Below are 20452 nucleotides of genomic sequence, written 5' to 3' on the forward strand. Positions count from 1 at the left end.
CTTTTTTATAGCTCCCAAACCAGGGGCCATCATCACTACACCTTGTGGCAGAGAATTCCAAAGATCATCAGGATGTTACACAGAGATCTCACCATCTTGTCTGATTCCTCAGTTTCCCACTGATCTTGCAGTGAGAATACATCATGTAGCTATATTTGTATGTTGCCGTTTCAAACGATCTGTGTCAAGAGGTTATAAAATCATAGTTGTAGAGCTGGTAGTGACCCTGAGGATGTCCAACCCTCTGCGAGGCTGGAATATGCAGCTGTCTCATATGGTGATCAAACCTGCAACCTTGGCGTTCTCAGTACCAACTGAGCTCTAACCAACTGAGCTGTCCAGCTGGTGTCTGTGCCTTCCATTTTTCGTACATGCATTTTATTATCCCATACTTGTTTCTCTTGCCCACTCCCCACAACGTAGCTTTAAAATGATTTCTAACAGGCAAAAGGGAGCAGAAAAAGTGAGGAATATTATGAACTAACACGTGTCTTCCATGAGAACATTACTGACAGGTAATGCAAACAAGTCAGCAGAAAGAAAAAAGGAACTTTTGAAGAGAGAGATGCAGATTTTGGCATAATATTAGCTTCAGCTATCCAGGGAGCTCATTAGTTCCTCATTAAATGTTTGCTATAAACATACGTTTTGATTGATAATTATGTAATGAGCTGGAGAGCCTTGTTTCCCATCATCATGCTTTCCAGCTTGCATGGCTGTTGTGCAAACTAGACTTTGATTAAAAATAGTTAATTGATGGGGGGTGGTCAATAAAGGAAGCAGCACCATTTATGATCTGTGCAGTGGGAATCCTCTCGATTTCCTGGCTCTGGTGGATTATCTTTGGTTGCTTAAATGCCTTTCCAGGGAGCTATTTTGGTCTGTATCTGCATGTGTGTGTGTAAGAGAGAGAGAGGGAGAATGATTCTGGGAGAGGAGGCAAAATTCTCTGCAAAAGGGGTGGAGGAAAACAGCATATATCAAGGAGGACGAGTTGCAATTCCTTTCGATAACTCAAGATGGCTATAGCAATGTTGTTGTGGTCACTATGGCACAGGAATGGGACTCTGAAACCTCAGGGTTGGTGGAAAAGTCCATGGCAGACCCTACAGGAAGGACACCGAGAATGGCCATGTCTGTCTTGGGGAAGCGGGAGCTGAAAAATAGCCACACATGGTCTGGAAGGTGTGGGGTGAACATTAATCCTTCATGCTCAGTGGCACGCCTCATGAGTTTAGGGATGCAAAGATAGTAAACTGTGCATAGAATGGTAGAGTTGGAGGGGACCCCAAAGGTCATCTAGTCCAGCCCCTGTAATGCAGATAATCTCACCTAAAGCATCCATGACAGATGGCCATCCAAACTGCTTAAAAACCTCCAAGGAGGGAGAGTCCACCACCTCCCAAGGGAGTCCACTCCGTGGTTGAACAGCTCTTACTGCCAGAAAGTTCTTCTTAATGTTTGGTCTGAACCTCCTTACTTGTAACTTGAAGCCATTGGTTCGAGTCCTGCCCTCCAGAGCAGGAGAAAACAAGCTTGCTCCGTCTTTCACGTGACAGCCCTTGAGATATTTGAAGATGGCTATCCTATCTCCTCTCAGTCTCCTTTTTTCCAGGCTAAACATACCCAGCTCCAACCATCAGTGGCGTAGCGTGGGTTGTCAGCACCCGGGGCAAGGCAAGTAATTTGCGCCCCCTAACCCGTGGATTTGCGCCCCCTAACCCTAACCAGATGTTGCGCCCGGTGCGGCTGGCCCCCCCTGCACCCCCACGCTACGCCACTGCCAACCATTCCTCATAAGGCTTGGTTTAAAAACCCTTGATCATCTTGGCTGCCTTCCTCTGTACGTGCTCCAGCTTGTCAACATCCTTCTTAAACCGTGGTGCTCAGAATTGGACACAGTGTTCCAGGTGTGGTCTGACCAAGGCAGAATAGAGTGGTTCTCTTACTTCCCTTGATCTGGACACTCTACTTCTGTTGATCCGGCCTGGAATAGCATTAGCCTTTTTTTTGCTGCTGCATCACACTGTTGACTCATGTTAAGCTTGTGGTCCACTAAGACCCCTACATCCTTTTCACATGTACTACATGTACATGACCAGGACATGGTGTGGAGGCTAAAGACACAGAGCTGTAGGGAGAGGAGAAGGGGAGGTTGCTAGCCATTGCCAGCTGCATGGCTACCTGCTCTTTTGCCGGGCTTCTCTCCTCCTAGGTAGACCCATGGCAGTCAAATGAGCACTACTCTGGGCTTCTGCTGCCTTCACTCCTGAGGCCTGTCAGGGGGAGGGGGACATGGGTGAGGGTGGAGATCAAGGCAGGGCTTGGAATTGGATCGGTGGGGTTCCTGAGGAATCCCTAAAAGGGGGCTCTGAATCCAGTCTGGTTTATCCAGGTCTTCAGTTGGGAGCGAGATTATCTGCAGGGCCCTAAGCAAAAGAGGTCTCTTTAGGGTCTACGTTGGATGGGATCCTGCTGTAAACACAAAGCAATGGCTTCTCTCTGGGGAAGACCTATGGGGGTGGACCAGGAAAGCTACAGCAAGCAGCACAAGGAGACAAGGCTGGTCCCAACAGCAGCTGGCTGAGGCTGGAACATCTGCCTTCAAGGATACTTCCAGACATGGACAATTTAGCAGTGGCCTGTGGCAAAACGCAACCAAGTAACAGCCTGTAAATTTGGTCATTTTTGAGAGAGGGGGCTTTCACAGGGAAAGCGTGTGAGGTATTTATCTTGGACTGTCAAATAATCTGTCCATTTAAATTAACTTTGACACCTTTATGTGATGTGATGAAGATGGCGGCGCGCATAGACGCTGCGGCTTAGTGCTCTCCCTTAGCGTTTTGTTTTGTTTGTTTTGTTTTTATTATTTTTACTTGGTCTGAGTATGTCTGGCCGGGCAAGAAAGATTTACAGCAGGCAGGAACTTCTGAAGGTCAGGTTACAGTGTGAACAAGCTGTAAGAGCTGATTATTTTCGCCCAGATAACGTTCCTGTGGGAGTAGCCAGGTAAAGTCCAACTGGCAGTTAAAGTCCAACTGACAGTTCAGCTGCTGTAGGGCGCTGGCTTTGGGATGCCATTTGTCTACACGGGATTTGCACCTTCCTGATTGTGAAGAGGACCGTAAATTAATTCAGCCTTGAACAAGCGAATAAGGAAAGGAGTGGTTTAATGGGAATCTAATAGCCAGTAACCAGATACAAGATATACAAGATGGCAGCGCGCATAGACGCTGTGGCTTAGTGCTCTCCCTCAGCGTTTTGTTTTGTTTTTATTATTTTTACTTGGTCTGAGTATGTCTGGCCGGGCAAGAAAGATTTACAGCAGGCAGGAACTTCTGAAGGTCGGGTTACAGTGTGAACAAGCTGTAAGAGCTGATTATTTTCGCCCAGATAATGTTCCTGTGGGAGTAGCCAGGCCACCGGGCTCTCCATGGATTACTATGCCTCCAGGGAGGAGGCGAAGGCGGCGTAGAGACAGGAGGCAAAAGCGAGGTTGTCGGGCTGGCGTCCTGGTAAGATTGCAGAGGAGTCCATCTAAACCACCGCTCCCTAGCATATTTCTTGCTAATGTGAGATCTCTTACCAACAAGATGGATGAATTGAGGCTGCAGGCAGCAAAGAACAGCCTTGTAAAAGATTGCTGCGTTTTATTTGTCATTGAGACATGGCTTCAACCGTCCATACCAGACACAGCTATTCAGTTGGAAGGCTGTGCGGTACATCGTCATGACCGAAGCATGGACTTCGGAAAAACCAAAGGAGGGGGGCTGTGTGTATATGTGAACAAATGCTGGTCCAAAAATTCGAAGACTGTGGGCAGTCACTGTTCACCGGATTTGGAATATGTGGCTGTTAAATGTAGACCAGCCTATCTCCCTAGGGAGTTCACAGCTGTTATGTTAACTGGTGTGTACGTGCCACCAGATGCCAATGCCAACTTGGCTTTGGGATGCCTGCAGGACCTTATCAGCAGCCAGCAAGACAAGTATCCTGAAGCTGTGCACATCATTGCGGGAGACTTCAACCATGTTGAACTTAAAACAGTGCTCCCAACGCTCTATCAGCATGTGAAATGTCCCACAAGAGGGGACAAGACACTGGATAAAGTTTATTCGAATGTAAATCACGGCTATAGGGCTTTACAGCTGCCACACTTGGGCCAGTCCGACCATATGTCTCTGTTCCTGGTACCAGCATATATCCCAGTCAGGAAACGGGCTCCCACAATATTAAAATCTGTTAAAATCTGGCCTGAAGGTGCTATTCACCAGCTGCAGGACTGTTTTGAGAGAACCAATTGGGATATTTTCGATAGTTCAGACCTGGAGGAGCACACGGCGGCAGTTCTGTGCTATATCAATCACTGCACAGACACTGTCACTGTAAACAAATCCATCCGGTTTTACCCCAATCAGAAACCCTGGATGAATAGAGAGGTCCAGTGCCTGTTGCGGGAAAGGAACAGGGCTTTCAGGTCAGGCGAGGTGCAGCTTTACAGTGTAGCAAGAGCAAACTTGAGGAGGGGTATTCGACGGGCAAAATTGGATTATAGGCTGAGGATTGAGGATAATTTAAGGAGCAACAACACAAGACAGATGTGGCAGGGGATTCAACATATTACCAACTACAAACCTAACCTTGGTGCTGTCGACGGTGACCCCTTGCTGGCGGAGGAGCTTAACCTCTTCTTTGCTCGCTTCGAGAAGGAGCCACCTGAGACGCCGGTATTACAGCCACCAGCCCATAGGGGCCCCTCATTCACGGTAGAGGAACATGAGGTGAGACAGGTTTTGAGGATGGTGAATCCGAGGAAGGCGGCTGGACCTGATGGAATCACTGGAAAGGTGTTGAAGGGCTGTGCGGATCAGCTGGCGAGGGTCTTTACTAAGATCTTCAATAAGTCCTTACACCAGTCTATTGTCCCACCCTGCCTGAAGTCGTCAACTATTGTCCCTCTGCCTAAAAAATCCACAATCAGTAGTTTGAATGACTATAGACCAGTTGCACTGACTCCAATCATCATGAAGTGTTTTGAGAAACTGGTGCGCCGTCACATTATTTCCTGTCTTCCATCAACTTTTGACAACTACCAGTTTGCATACAGAGCAAATAGATCCACAGAAGACGCCATCAATACCACTCTCCATGCTGCTCTGTCCCATCTGGAGCAGCCGGGGAGTTATGTGAGGCTGCTGTTTGTGGATTTTAGCTCTGCTTTTAACACTATCCTCCCCCATAGACTGGTGTCCAAGCTAGAGGCGATTGGACTCTCCAACTCCACCTGTCTCTGGGTTTTGGATTTTTTGTCAGAACGTTCTCAGAGGGTTAGAGTAGGGTCACACATGTCCACAGCCCTTAGCCTTAACACCGGCTCACCACAGGGTTGTGTGTTGAGTCCCCTGCTCTACACTCTCTATACGTATGACTGTACAGCCATCTATTCCAGCAACAAAATCATCAAGTTTGCTGATGACACTACGGTGGTAGGGCTCATTTCAGGAGGGGATGAGTCCGCCTATCGGGACGAGGTGGAGCGGCTCTGTGTTTGGTGTGGAGAGAACAATCTGGCTCTTAATACGGCTAAGACCAAGGAATTGGTGGTGGATTACAGGAAAAAAAAGGCGGACATTCAGCCCTTGTATATCAACGGGGAACGGGTGGAGAGGGTGGCGGAATTCAGGTTTTTGGGAGTAGCTATCGAACAGGGCATGACTTGGAGCGCACATACCACTGCTCTGGTGAAGAAGGCCCAGCAGAGAATTTATTACCTCAGACTTTTAAAGAAGAACAATCTGAGTGAGAGACTGCTGGTGTGCTTCTACCGAGGCTCCATAGAGAGCATTCTTACATACTGTATTTGTGCTTGGTTCTCCAGTTGTACAGCTAGGGAGAGGAAGGTGCTCCAGAAGGTCATAACCACAGCCCAAAGGATTATTGGTCATCCTCTCCCATCTTTGGAAGAACTGTACGGTTCCCGTTGTCTTAGGAAAGCAAATAACATCCTGCAGGATTCATCTCACCCGGGACACGGTCTGTTTGCACTACTGCCTTCTGGCAGGAGATATAGAAACATCAAGTCAAAGACAAATAGACTGAAAAACAGTTTCTATCCAAGAGCTGTGGCCTTTTTGAATGCTGTAACTCGATAGTGTGACCTGGGAGTTTGATGGGTGTGGTGTGGGTGTGGCTGGAATGTGGTTTGTTTGGTTGTTGTTGTTGTCTTGCTTTTGATGTTTTAAGGGATGGCATCCAATTTCGTTGCACTTTGTACAATGTTGCACTTGTGTAATGACAATAAAGAATCTATTCTATTCTATTCTATTTATGAGTATTTTTCCTCAACCTCAGTTGACCTGCTGTTGGGTTTTAGGTTGTTGTTGCTGCTATGTTTGCTGTGCCCCTGCCCCAATATCTCTATTTTTTGTTTCCCAATAACCTAATCTATTGTTGGGCATCTCTAGTTGCATTATTGGGGGGTGCGCGCCATACACAGGCCAGGAATCTTGAGGTGCTTTAGTCTGGAATGGCTGACAGGGAAGGAGAACGGGGGGAAAGAGAGATAGAAAGCACAATCCTATGGGGTGCGCAGAGCTGCTCATCACTTACCTGTGCAAAGTTTTGGGAAGGAAAGTTCTGAATTGTACCAGAGACGGCAACTGCAGGCAAGCCCAGAGGCAAGAAGGAGAAGGGGCAGTTCAGCCTTTCTGCAAAACTGTTAGGGAAATGCTTGTGGAGGCATCAGACAGGCTTAGCAACAATGCCTGGTTGTCATCAACAAACTTACTAAGGCTGTGCACACGTCATTCATTGAAGCCACTCCCCTAAAAAAGAACAATTCTTGGAACTCTAGTTTGTTAAGGGTGCTGGGAATTGCAGCTGTGTAAGGAAGGCCGGCGGTTCGAGTCCCCACGATGGAGTGAGCTCCCATTGCTCGGTCCCTGCTTCTGCCAACCTAGCAGTTCAAAAGCACGCCAAAGTGCAAGTAGATAAATAGGTAACACTCTGGCAGGAAGGTAAACGGTGTTTCTGTGTGCTGCTCTTGTTCGCCAGAAGCGGCTTAGTCATGCTGGCCACATGACCCGGAAGCTGTATGCCGGCTCCCTTAGCCAATAAAGCGACATGAGCGCTGCAACCCCAGAGTCGTTCGCGACTGGACCTAATGCTCGGGGGTCCCTTTACCTTTAAAGAGCAAACTACAGTTCCCACGGTTCTGTGTGCGCGCGCGTGTGTGCGCGCACTTTAAACATATGGTGTATATGCAGCCTAAGACTGTGATTCCAGACACACCTACTTGGCTGCCTGTGTTTAAAGCCTGCCTTTCATGCAACTGCAAAGCAAGCCATCAATCTGAGGACAGCCAGAACGGCACCACCAGAAAGGGGCTGGCTGGCTCTCCTGGGTTCAACGGTTGGGTTCCTCTGGAGCACTGTGGGCTACTTCCCGCCTACCTGGTGAACATTGAGAAGTTGCAACACTCCTTAGTCCAGGAAGTTACCCTCTTTGTCAAGGTTTGGAGGCACTAGATTGTTCTGTGTTCCAGTTGTGTGGTATCCTGGGTGGAGAGCCAGGGCAGGGTCAGAGGGAGCTGAGCTCAAATTCCTTCTCAGCCATGGAAGTTCATTTGGGCGACCCGGTTGGCTCAGCCATACTTTCTCAACCTAGCTTATCTTGAAGGGTGGTTGTGAGGATAAAATAGTGAATCATGGACACTCGTCTTGCTCGACCTTATGCTCTCCAGATTCTGCTGGGCAATAACTTCCACCACCTGCCTGACCGCTGGCCAGGATGCCTGAGGCTGAGAGGGGTTGGGAGTCGAACAACATCTGGAGAGCATCAGTTTGGGGAGGACTGATGTATGCAGTTCTGGGCTTTCTGAAGGAAAAGTGGGGAGACAAATGTAACAAGTTATTAAAAAAACGAAACAGATGGCCAACCATAAATCTGAGCTCTAAAGATGCAACGAACCTGCACTGGCTACCAATTTGCAACCAGGTCGGTCTCATGGTTCTTGTTTAGATTCTTGCGTTGGTTCACAAAGTTCTAAGCAACTTGGGCCCAAAGTCCACCTGATTCCTTATGCTCTGATCTTCTGATGGGGCGCTTTTGGTGGTCCAACCTGGCCCTGAGGTTTCACCTGGCCTTTACGAGGCGCTGAGCCTGGCCCTGTGGAACACTGTGCCAACAGAGGTTCGGCAGGAGCCCATGCTCTGCTTGCTTTGAGTCAGCTTCTGAACAGGGGCCTAGCGCTGCTTGCTGGTGCCTGGGGCAGGTGAGCACAGTTGCCCAGCTCTTGCCGCCAGGTGGGTTCTCTCTTCACCCTCTGCTCTCACCAAGCCCCCGCTGCTGGAGTCAGGCAGGGCACAGGGATCTCTGTGGGGCTGGGGCGCCCAGTTTGTGCCCCCAATTCTGCACCTAGAGCCATGCCCCCCTAACATTACACCGCTGCTTCTAAAAACTGTATTACCCAGGCAGGCCTTTCGAACCTGCGAAGGTCTTCCAACCGTCTCTTTGATTTTTCTGTTGTAACGCTGTGTTTTTAATCTGTATGCTGCCTTGTGATATAGGAAAGTGCGGCTTATAAATATTTCAGCAGCTCTTGGCCTCCTACACAGGCGAATTTTGCTTTTTGATCTCATTAGCTGCACTGTTGTAGTAGTGGAGAGACACCCCTATTACCTGCACAGGTGATGCAGTGACCATCCTGGCATGCTGCTAAGAGGGAGTTCTGCCACACACACACACACACACACACACACACACACACACACACACACACAGCTTGTTTTGCCCCAGATAAACTTTTGAGTTACCAGAAGACCAAAAAAATCACTTTATTTGTGGTCATTATCAGTGTATATATAAAAATCAGAGAAGGCTCTCTACTCTTTTTCCACTGCTGGAAACCAGGAGAGAGGGCGGGGGGGGGGGAAGGGGAGAGGGAGAGGGAGAGGGAGAGGGCACTTCTGCCACCAAAGACTAAGGCCCAAGCGCCTCCTGCCCATTCTGTGGTGGAGAAAAAATTTGCTGGTTGCTGGTTGGGTCCTGCAAAGAGTTTTGGAACCTCTTAAGTAGGTATAAATACTTTCCATTGAAAGGCTAGTCCTTGGGTGACATGCCAGGGAAAAGAGGCAAGAGTGAGTAGGAGAAAATATGGCACATTGCGGAACTTCCCTGACAAATTTAGCATTACTGAAAGACGCAGGTGCTGTTGGTGTTGTTTGGTGATGGACTCCTCCCCACATTTACCATTAATAAACATGGGGCACAGTCTGCTGGGAAGTTGTTATTGTAGGTGTTAGTGGAACTTGTGTACGAAGGAGAGTGTCCAGGTGGATTGGGCCCTGTGGGTCAGACCTGCCTGTCTCCTGCACAGCATGTTTAAAAGTCCTCTGTGCACAGGGCGCCCTGTCCAATGTGCTCCTCCCACTCTTTTGTGCAGAGATGGCTAAAGTGTAGCCGCCTTTCCCTGATGTTGTCAGACTACAACTCCCATCACTCTTGAACATTAGCTATGCCTTGGGCTGAGGCTGATGGGAGTTGGGAGTCTAGCAACATCTGGAGGGCCATGGGGGGGGGGGGTCACCCCTGCACTGGAGTTGCTGCTTTGGCCTTTGAGCCTAACAACCACTTCGTTTGAGCCTAACAACCAGCCTAAATGCCCACTTTGTTCCTAAACTGTTGAATTGCTTGATTAAACTGTTACAGGTGGAAGATGTGGGTGGAATGAGAGGGGTACATTTGTAAAATGTTTTCCCCCCTCCAGAGCATTTGCCCCCAAAGGTGCGGGTGCATAAAATCAGAAAAAGAGTATTTTGTGGATGGATACTGATGAACAGATGTCATAGGAACAGCAAAGTTATGATTAGTGATGCGTGTATTTAAACACACGACAGTGAAATTAGATGGGGCTGCAGACGCAAACCAAGAAACAGGAAGGGAAGTACAGGGAACTCTTCTAGTTTAGGAAGATCCCATTAAGATTAAGATATCTGGCACAGGAAGTAAATCTGAGCACTTGGAAATGCCTGGAATAAAGCCTTTGGTGTCCCAAACTTTAGTGTCCCAAAAAGTTGGAGACTGACAATTTTAAATTTGGTTTTTCCAATATTCAGTTTGCCACATCCATATATATATTTATATCTCTCCACAAAGATTGCCAGGATTTTAATGTGCATTTCTTCTAAAATACACATTTTTGCATCCAATTTGCCTAATTTTAAAAAATATTTCCTCCCAATAGAATGCATTTTGTATATTTTCACATAATTGCATTTTTATACACATAGTGTGTGTGTGTGTGTGTGTGTGCGCGCGCGCGCGTGTTTACTCTTTTGGCTGAACAAAAGTTAGAAAAGTTCTTTTCCATATATTTTGAGAAAGTGTATAAGAAAGCATATATTAGTGAAAACAATATGCAAAAATGCAAAAATGCATTCTATCAGGGGAAATGGGATCCAGAACCCAGCCAGGAGCCTCTGGCGAAACTGGCAAATATGGCAGGAAGGGAAGGAGTCTTTCCTATTGTTTGTTCCCAGCATTCAATTTTGTAGAGGTAGACTGCCCTTGAACATGGAGTCCCCCCATCAGCCTTCATAAGCATTGTTATACTTATCTGCCATCATTGGTCTAATCTTCCATGAAAACCATCTGAGTTAATTGCTGTTTGATAGCTGTGCTGTTAATGCCTTTAAAACCCAGCCAGGACAGCCTCATTTAAGGTTATCTCATTCAAGGGCGTATTTTCTTTTAAAAAAAACCTCCACCCTGTAAAATATAGCCTTTTTCAACAGATGCTTTTGGCAGTAATGAGTCTCTGCTAGTGGCACCACGGAACAATTAACAGCCTCTGTCTGCAGCTTGTTGACATGAACCTCACTCATTAGTGGTTAATTAGGCGACATTATTTAAATTGCATAGGTTGCCTTAGCAGGTCAGGTGACTGCTCCCCCTTTTAGATTCGTGGGTGGGGGTGGGAACTGGACCTCAGCTGCGCGGAGAGGATGGCAAACGTCCTTCCCCAGGTGATGCAGCCATCTCCCGGTTCCCTTTCCACCTGTCCTGCAATGCAAAGGAGAGGGAGGTTCCGCTGCCTGGCCCAACTCCCAAGACCCTCTTTTTTTCCACGTGGCCCACCTGGCAAGGGCTGCTCTAGGGGGGCATGTCCATTTTTAAATGGAAGTGTGGAGAGACTTCTCTTCCTCCATGTTTGTGAGGGTGTATTTCTCATGTTCTGCGCTGCGCTGGGGTGGCTCCCGAGGGGCGTGGTGAAGTTCAATGAAGAGCATGTAGATAGCAGTTCCGATAGCGGCCCCCACCATCGGGCCGACGATAGGGACCCACCAAAAGTGGTGGCCAGCCCTGGGGGAAGAGAGAGAGAGAGAGAGATTAACATTCCATTGTTTTCGATGCCTACATTTTTGTAGACCTGATATGTGGTGGCTCCCCACTTCCACTATCAGTGTGGTGTGGCAATGTGGTACTGAAGCTTTGAATGGGCCACTGTGCTTTCAGTTAAAAGCTTCCTATCCGTGGGAAAAGCTGTTTCTGTCCTGGTAGAGCCTCTCCTGGTATGTCCCACGGAGGACCTTACGGTCTTCAAATAAAAACATCTTGGAGATCCCGGGCCACAGGGAGGTTAGGCTGGCCTCAACCAGAACCAGGGCTTTTTCAGCCGTGGCCCCGATCTGGTGGAACGCTCTGTCACAAGAGACTAGGGCCCTGCAGGACTTGACATCTTTCCGCAGGGCCTGCAAGACAGAGCTGTTCCACCAGGCCTTTGGCCAAGGCACAGAACTCTAGCCCAATGGTTGCCTTTAATTTGATTTTGAATTGATTTTAAAATGAATTGATTTTAGAATGCTGTGTTACTTTTATTGTTGTTAGCCGTTTTGAGTCTGGCTTCGGCTGGGAGGGGCAGGATATAAATAAATAAATAAATTATTATTATTATTATTATTATTATTATTATTATTATTATTATTATTATTATTTCTCCTTGCTAGGTTGTTAAAGGCAAAGGAGCAGAGACAGAAAATGGATCTGCAAGGGACGCAGCTAGGCCTCTGTCACTCTTCAGGTGCAGCCACGTGGGGGCTGGTTTGGCATCAGGCAGAGCGTGTTTTGAGGGGCACCCTGTTCCCTGTTCTGTTTGAAGGCTACCATTGCTGATTAGAGCAGGAGGGGTGGAAACCCCTTCGACATGGAAGCTTGTAGCTGAAGCACTGCAACTTATTACATTTTCAAGACCAGGCCTGACAGCCTGCAGACAAAACCTCTTGAATTGGAAGTTTATCCTCATTTTGAAATGGAACAGAAATCACGTCACAGTGTGATGATGCTAGCAGGGATGGAATTGGGTAATATGGTACCCTGAGCGAGGACAAAATCTGCACCCCCCCCAATACTTCTTATTTTCACAATAATTCCTTTTGGTACAGTTGCTTATTATTATTGTATTGCACACACTTGGCTCAGCACCCGGGGGGGGGGGGAGGGAACCACCCACACTTCCCTAAATCTGGCACTGATGCCAGCCACACTGGAGGCTGCGGGAACGACAGCACCAGGAGCACTGCTGGAAAGAAACCCATACAGTATTCTTATTAGAGTCTCCCAAGAACAATTGACTGTTTCCTCTGCTCCGATTAGAAAGAGATGCTTGTGTGTGTCCACTAGAGGTCACCCTTGCAACACGATGGAGGCGAAGGCAGAGGCATCTTCTCCATCACCCTGAATTCCTCCACCTTCCTCTGTCTTTTCTGAGCCTTGGCACTCACGGGATGAAAGACCCACACCCTCTTATTTCAGTGAGCTTTTTAGAACCGCTCCTGCTTCCACAGCCAGGTGAAAGAGCTTCAGCTTTGTGTTTAGAGCACTAAACCCCTGCCCCAGGTTCAGATCTCAGTCTCTTCTGGTAAAAAGGAGCAGGTTAGGGAAACACAACAGCCAGGTAACATACAACTGTGTTTTAACATGGAAGTTCCTGGGAAGGGGCCCTCACTGAACAACTGCTGCTGCTGCTGCTGCACCTCAGTCAGAACAAGCCAGAGTCCGGCTTCTGGTATTCTGTAAACCTGGACTCCAGCACAAGCCAAGAACAAATCTTGGAAATTGCTCAGGGTTTGTTCGGAGTGAAACCAATTCAATAGACAAGACGGACTCTCTTGAGAAGTGTGCACCACCATGCTGGTCGTTCACATTAAAACATATACAGATAGGTAGCCGTGTTGGTCTGCCATAGTCAAAATAAAAAAATTCCTTCCAGTAGCACCTTAAAGACCAACTAAGTTAGTTCTTGGTATGAGCTTTCGTGTGCATGCACACTTCTTCAGATACATGTGTTAAAACAAGCCAGAGTTAAAACACATGTATCTGAAGAAGTGTGCATGCACACGAAAGCTCATACCAAGAACTAACTTAGTTGGTCTTTAAGGTGCTACTGGAAGGAATTTTTTTATTTTGACATTAAACCATAGTTTGTTTTACATTGTGGTTTAATGTGACATTAAAACTGGGCAATAATAATAATAATAATAATAATAATAATAATAATAATAATAATTTTATTTATACCCTGCCCTTCCTGGTTCAAAAACCAGGCTCAGGGCAGCTAACAACAAATTCTAAAACGCTAAATTATAAAAACAGCATAAAATACAATATAAAAACATGAATAACAATAAAATTCAAAAATCAATTAGATAATCCCCAGGGCTAGCTGGCTGAATTGGTCCTACTTGGGCCAGCGAGGAGGCCAGGGGAGAATTAGCTGTGGGGTCTCAGAGTGGGTGATCTTCATAAAAGGGGAGGGGGAAGGAAGAAAAGGGAAATAAAAGAACAGGCTGAATTCAAATTAAAGGCCAGGCAGAATAAGACGGCTTCAGATAGATAGATATAGATAGATATCCATATGTTGGTATCTATGGGGCAGAGTGGTGGTTCTGCCCATCTCTGCTTTCATTGGCAGGGTAAGGAGTTACTGCAGAGTAGCAGCCAAGAGACTGAGCTATGAGTCAGAATCTCAGCCCTGCCATGAACACAGATCTCAAGAAGTGACTTTAAACTAGTCACTCTGCCTCCGACTGAGGGGAATAATGATGATTTACAGGATCGCTCTAAGGATTACAGGAAGGTAATTCACGTGAAAACAATGATAAGAATATAAGACAACCTGCTTGATCAGGCAAGTATCCTGTGGTCACAGTGGTTGACCAGATGACCGTGGGAAGCTTGCTGGCCAGATATGAGGGAAACATCCACCCTCCCCACAGACCCCACCTATGAGCAAAGCCATCCTAGCTTTTAAATGGTTCCACAAATGCAGTTTATCCTTCTGCGAAGGCGAGCGGACTTACGTGAAGACTTCAGGCCCCCATCCAGCAAAGTAGGTGAAGAGGCGTGGGGACAGGTCTCTGGCAGGGTTCATGGCACAGCCACTGTTCCTGGCCATGGAAGACGTCAGCAGTATGATGACCAGGCCAATGGCAATGGGCTCCAGCCCCTTCGGCACAGGAAGGTTGCACGGGTCAAAAACGGCAAAAATACCCAGGAGAAGGATGGCTGTCGACATCACCTGGTCAGTGAAAAGCAGGCGGATTCAGCCCAGGAGGTAGGAGCAGCCCAATCCATTTGGGTACCAGAAAAGGGTGCCTCCCCCACCCTGGCCAGGGAAGAAGGGGTGAGTGAAGATCTACAACAGGAACGAGGGGCCGGGGGGGGGATTGACATTGGGATCTGCTGCCCCTGTGGATCCTGCCACCTGAAGCAGTCGCTTCACAGATTGGCTGGCCCTGGATGAAGATTTACATCTGGATCCATTGTCTCAGTGGATCCTACTGCCTGAGGCAGTTGCTTTACTTGGCCTCATGGGTGGGCTGGCCCTGCCAGGAAGAAGTAATTTTTATTATTGAGGGAGTGCTCAGCCGCTCCCACAAAACTTTTAAAAGACTTCCCTTTAAAAAGCCACCACCGTTAGCAGCTGCCGGGGGCACTGGAGGCAGCCTCGCCAGCTGCCTATGCATATAGGAAAGGCCAGCTGAGGACATTGTGGAGTCCTCAGGAAGTGCAGGCACCTGGGGAGGCTGCAGACCTCCAGAGAGATGGTCTGCAGAATTAAAGAGAGGATCCTCAACTACCTCAAAAGTAAGGTAAGCAGAACAAAATGCCCACACGTTGTAATTTTTGAATAAAACTTCTTATTAATTGATGTGAAATGTTTGACAAGAATGTAGAAGAAAATTTCAGCACAGCACCAGTGGCTTCAGCCCTCCCCCCTGCCCCCAAATGGTGGTAGAAAGGTTGCATGAGCAGAGCTGGCCCCCAACGAGCCCTTGATACGGGACTACCCCTGTGCCCAGTCTCCAGTACACAAGGTCAGAAAATCCCTGGCCGAAGACTTGGGGTTTGGGGAGGTCCTACAAAGACTTGGAGCCCCCAAAGGTGGTGAATATTCCAGCTTCCTCACACCCAGTTTTACACCACAGTTCACCCAAAGGAAAGCTCATTTGTGGTCAGACCCTCACATCATTGCTCTCTTACTCCACTTTGTGCTGACCAGCTTCCAAATCCATTTTGCAGGGCTGGAAAAATAAAATTGCCCTGGAATTTGGCACAGCTGGTTCCTGGGCAATGGGAATGTTATTCCAGCCCTAAAGTCCTGTTTCCACCCCATGCCTTCCCAGTGGCTCAGGCGTGTAATAGCAGTAGGGAGTCACCTTACCCCATATATGCCCGCTCAACTGCTTCAGCCTGCAGAACTGGCACTGTTACAGGTGCCACATCAATCCCATTCCACACACATACATAGCTCATCATTTAGTGTGGCAGAGCCTGCACTTCGGAACTTCCTGCCTATTGACACCAGGCAGGTGCTTTGCTTTACTCTTTTTGGCGCCTGCATAAAATGATTTTGTTTAGGCAAGTCTCTCCAGTCAGGTAGAAGTTACATGTGTTTTATCTCTCTTTAGCCACTGTAGATTTCAATTCGTCTGTTTAATGCTTTTATATACTTGATTTTATGGGATGCGGGTGGCGCTGTGGGTTAAACCACAGAGCCTAGGACTTGCCGATCAGAAGGTCGGCGGTTCAAATCCTCGCGACGGGGTGAGCTCCCGTTGCTCGGTCCCTGCTCTTGCCAACCTAGGAGTTCAAAAGCACGTCAAAGTGCAAGTAGATAAATAGGTACCGCTCTGGCGGGAAGGTAAACGGCGTTTCCATGCGCTGCTCTGGTTCGCCAGAAGCGGCTTAGTCATGCTGGCCACATGACCCGGAAGCTGTACACATGCTCCCTCGGCCAGTAAAGCGAGATGAGCACTGCAACCCCAGAGTCGGTCACGACTGGACCTAATTTGGATCCCTTCCAGTCGGGATTCAGGCCTCATCATGGGACTGAAACTGCCTTGGTCGCACTGGTTGATGATCTCCGGGGGCTAGGGACAAAGGTGAGAGTTCTGCTGGATCTCTCAGCGGCATTTGATACCATCGACCATAACATCCTTCTGGACCGTCTTGAGGGGCTGGGAGCTGGGGGCACTGTCATACAGTGGTTCCGCTCCTTCCTCCTGGGCCGTGTCCAGAAAGTGGTGGTGGGGGGATGAGCGTTCAGACCCCTGGGCCCTCACTTGTGGGGTGCCTCAGGGTTCTGTCCTCTCCCCCATGCTTTTCAACATCTACATGAAGCCGCTGGGAGAGATCATCAGGGGATTTGGGCTGGGTGTTCATCAGTATGCGGATGATACCGAGCTCTACCTCTCTTTCAAATCAGAACCAGTGAAGGCAGTGAAGGTCCTGCGTGAGTGTCTGGAGGCGGTTGGAGGTTGGATGGCGGCTAACAGCTTGAGGTTGAATCCTGACAAGACAGAAGTACTGTTTTTGGGGGACAGGAGGCGGGCAGGTGTGGAGGATTCCCTGGTCCTGAATGGGGTAACTGTGCCCCTGAAGGACCAGGTGCGCAGCCTGAGAGTCATTTTGGACTCACAGCTGTCCATGGAGGCACAGGTCAAATCTGTGTCCAGGGCAGCTGTTTACCAGCTCCATCTGGTATGCAGGCTGAGACCATATCTGCCTGCGGACTGTCTCGCCAGAGTGGTGCATGCTCTGGTTATCTCCCGCTTGGACTACTGCAATGCGCTCTACGTGGGGCTACGTTTGAAGGTGACTCGGAAACTACAACTAATCCAGAACGCGGCAGCTAGACTGGTGACTGGGAGCGGCCACAGAGACCACATAACACCGGTCTTGAAAGACCTACATTGGCTCCCAGTACGTTTCCGAGCACAATTCAAAGTGTTGGTACTGACATTTAAAGCCCTAAACAGCCTCGGTCCAGTATATCTGAAGGAGCGTCTCCACCTCCATTGTTCTACCCGGACACTGAGGTCCAGCGCCGAGGGCCTTCTGGCGGTTCCCTCATTGTGAGAAGCAAAGCTACAGGGAACCAGGCAGAGGGCCTTCTCGGTAGTGGCGCCCTCCCTGTGGAACACCCTCCCACCAGATGTCAAAGAGAACAACAACTACCAGGCTTTTAGAAGACATCTGAAGGCAGCCCTGTTTCGGGAAGCTTTTAATGTTTGATGTATTATAGTATTTTAATATTCTTTTGGAAGCCGCCCAGAGTGGCCGGGGAAGCCCAGCCAGATGGGCGGGGTATAAATAATAAATTATTATTATTATTATTATTATTATTATTATTGGTCAGGGGTCCCCTTTACCTTTACTATACTTGATTTTAACTGTGTTTTCCCCACCCCTCAGAGAATCTTAATAGTTTATTTTAATTTTATGTAGACTTCTTGTTTTACAATCAAGTGGTATATCAGTTATGTTAAATAAACACATGAAAGCACTTAATAGTGGAACCCTCAGCTCAGTCACTCCAGCTCCCTTAATCCTGCCTGCTAGATGCCCGGCTGAGCCACACAGGAGACAGGTTTAAATAGGTTAAATTACCTGATCTGAAAATCCATTTGCCACGGACAGATACTCCTCTGGGTAAGTTGCAAAAATATGTGCCGTTTTATTTACTCCTGTGACGGTGAGGTTTCCCCCAGTGTAGAACATCAATAAATCTAAAGGGAAATGATGGTTAATAAATATTAAGCATTTAAACAGCATATTTCAGACCACCTCATAGAAGGGGACTGCGGGCCCTTTTGTGCTCTTGAGGCATTGCTTTCTTGCAACTAGCATGAAGTGAAATTAAAAAGTCTGCTTGGTGTGTACGCATACGCGCGCGCACACACACACACACACACACACACACCATTAAAACCCTTCAGGTGGTGCACATTCCTGAACTAACCACTGTTCTCTCCTTGCGGGAGAGGGGAGATTTAATTACTCATTTCCTCTTTGCAGCCAGAGCAATTGCTGAGCATTTTTAATGTTTTTGTTTATTATAAATAATGATCAGAATTATTTTTTTATGACTGCAAAGAGGAGACCTAGAATTAAAGCCTTCCGCCATCCACAGCAGGGAACAGGGGCTGTCTAACTAAGGGTCAACCCAGGAATGTTGGCCATGGCAGAGGACAGGAGACAAGCAGGGGCAAAAGTCTCTTTAAAAGAAAGGGGCAAGGAGGAGCCTTCTAATTAAAGAGACAGATCCTCTGAAAAGAGGAGTTTGTTGCTAGTCCACATGGGACAAGTGGAGGCAAAAATTAACTAATTAAGTAATTAATCTGTCACATCTGAAGAAAGGCAGGAAGAACTCACACGCTTTGGCAGAAACCTTTTATAGATTTTCTGGGAATAAAACAAATGTGAGTGAACAACGAGTGAAGTTAATACTGGAGAAAATGGCTTCAGTGGAAGCAAACCCCAGTCTGCAAACTTGGACTGCCCTCTCATACCCTCCAACATATCTCCGATGAAAATAGGGACATCTCATTCCATAATGATAATTTTACTATTTATACCCCACACATCTTGCTGGGTTGCCCCAGCTACTCTGGACAGCTTCCAACATATATAAAAACATAATACATTTAACATTAAAAAAGCTTCCCTATACAGTGGTATCTTGGCTTACATACACTTCAGGTTACAGACTCTGCTAACCCAGAAATAGTACCTCGGGTTAAGAACTTTGCTTCAGGATGAGAGCAGAAATTGGGCTCCGGCGGCGCAGCAGCAGCAGGAGGCCCCATTAGCTAAAGTGGTGCTTCAGGTTAAGAACAGTTTCAGGTTAAGAACGGACCTCCGAAACGAATTAAGTACTTAACCCGAGGTACCACTGTACAGGATTGCCTTCAGATAGGTTGGGGGCAGGATAATGCCATATCCTCAAACATTTCTTCAATGAAAATAAGGACATCCTAAGGAAAAGTGGGACATTCCAGGATCAAATCAGAGTTTCTCTAAATCCAGGACGTCCCTGGAAAATAGGGATACTTGGAGGGCTTGCCCTCTCCCTCCCGCCTTTCTCATAAACATGCTTTTCTTTACCTCCCCCCACGTGTATGTTTGTGTGTTGTTTAGTTCAGCATTAAGTCTGATGAAGCAGGATTAGCATCCTAATAAGAAGAATATTAATTAATAAATGATACCCGTAACTGTTACTTCTGTTTGTTTTCTAATGGCACAACAGGGTTACCTCTAATGATTATCCCTGCAAAGTGGGTGGATACCAGCTTTCATATTTGATAGCTAAACCATATTTCTGGGCAAAATCCCTTAAAAAGTATTGTTGCATGCCACCTCAATCTCTGAGTGGTGTGAGATTCCAGGGTTTCCAGGAACTTACCCAGGGTTCAGTTTCCTTAGAATGAGGGACAGTGGAGACTCTGGTGTCTTTAAGATATATGGCTTATTAACACACATATATACAACCTCACAGCATTAATACCCTGAAAGGTCTTGCTTCTCCCATAGTCACAGAATCTGATTCCAGCAGAGGTCAAGCATGGCTCTGGCACCCAGCTTCTGCCTGCAGTCTGCTCTCAGCTCACACACCAGCCAAGTGATGAGGGGCAAAGAGCCCCATTTGCCCACTAGTACAGACGCGGGTGGCGCTGTGGTCTAAACCACTGAGCCTCTTGGGCTTGCCAACCAGAAGGTCGGTGGTTCAAATCCCCGCAATGGGGTGAGCTCCCGTTGCTCGGTCCCTGCCAACCTAGCAGTTCGAAAGCACATCAAAGTGCAAGTAGATAAATAGGTACCGCTCCAGCGGGAAGGTAAACAGCATTTCCGTGTGCTGTTCTGGTTTGCCAGAAGCGACTTAGTCATGCTGGCCACATGATCCAGAAGCTGTCTGCGGACAAACACCGGCTCCCTCGCCCAATAAAGCGAGATGAGTGCCGCAACCCCAGAGTCATCTGCGACTGGACCTAACAGTCAGGGGTCCCTTTACCTTTACAGACCACTAGGGTTATTAACTCGCAAAGAAACTTGCCTGACTAGTTCAACAATGGAATTCTCCATTAAATTTTAACCCTTGCTAGATCTACGAGGA

General features: G+C 47.6%; 2 protein-coding genes across 3 annotated transcripts in view; both read right to left on the reverse strand.

Annotated features, from left to right (window-relative positions):
* Nucleotides 1–9610, reverse strand: part of LOC308573556 (tetratricopeptide repeat protein 24-like) — a 33604-nt gene extending 23994 nt beyond the window's left edge. The window contains exon 1 of one of the 2 annotated variants that reach the window (XM_081170650.1): nt 6610–9610. Coding sequence is in view for 1 of the 2 variants with exons in the window: in XM_081170649.1 (XP_081026775.1) it covers nt 1333–1358 (26 nt within the window). In the remaining variant the exon portion in view is untranslated. Of the gene's footprint in view, nt 1–1332; nt 1590–6609 lie in introns of those variants that run through there. The other variant, XM_081170649.1, reaches the window with a different exon arrangement.
* Nucleotides 9611–9758: 148 nt separating this feature from the next.
* The window catches only part of AQP9 (aquaporin 9), a 29625-nt gene continuing 18931 nt past the window's right edge, over nt 9759–20452 (reverse strand). The window contains exons 5-7 of the mRNA XM_081170702.1: nt 17950–18068; nt 14358–14575; nt 9759–11361 (exon numbers count right to left, since the gene is read on the reverse strand). Of these exons, the coding sequence (XP_081026828.1) occupies nt 11172–11361; nt 14358–14575; nt 17950–18068 (527 nt within the window). The 3' untranslated portion in view covers nt 9759–11171. The remainder of the gene's footprint in view (nt 11362–14357; nt 14576–17949; nt 18069–20452) is intronic.

The sequence above is a fragment of the Podarcis bocagei genome (genome assembly GCF_964188305.1).
Source record: "Podarcis bocagei genome assembly, chromosome: 14".
Classification (NCBI taxonomy): domain Eukaryota; kingdom Metazoa; phylum Chordata; class Lepidosauria; order Squamata; family Lacertidae; genus Podarcis; species Podarcis bocagei.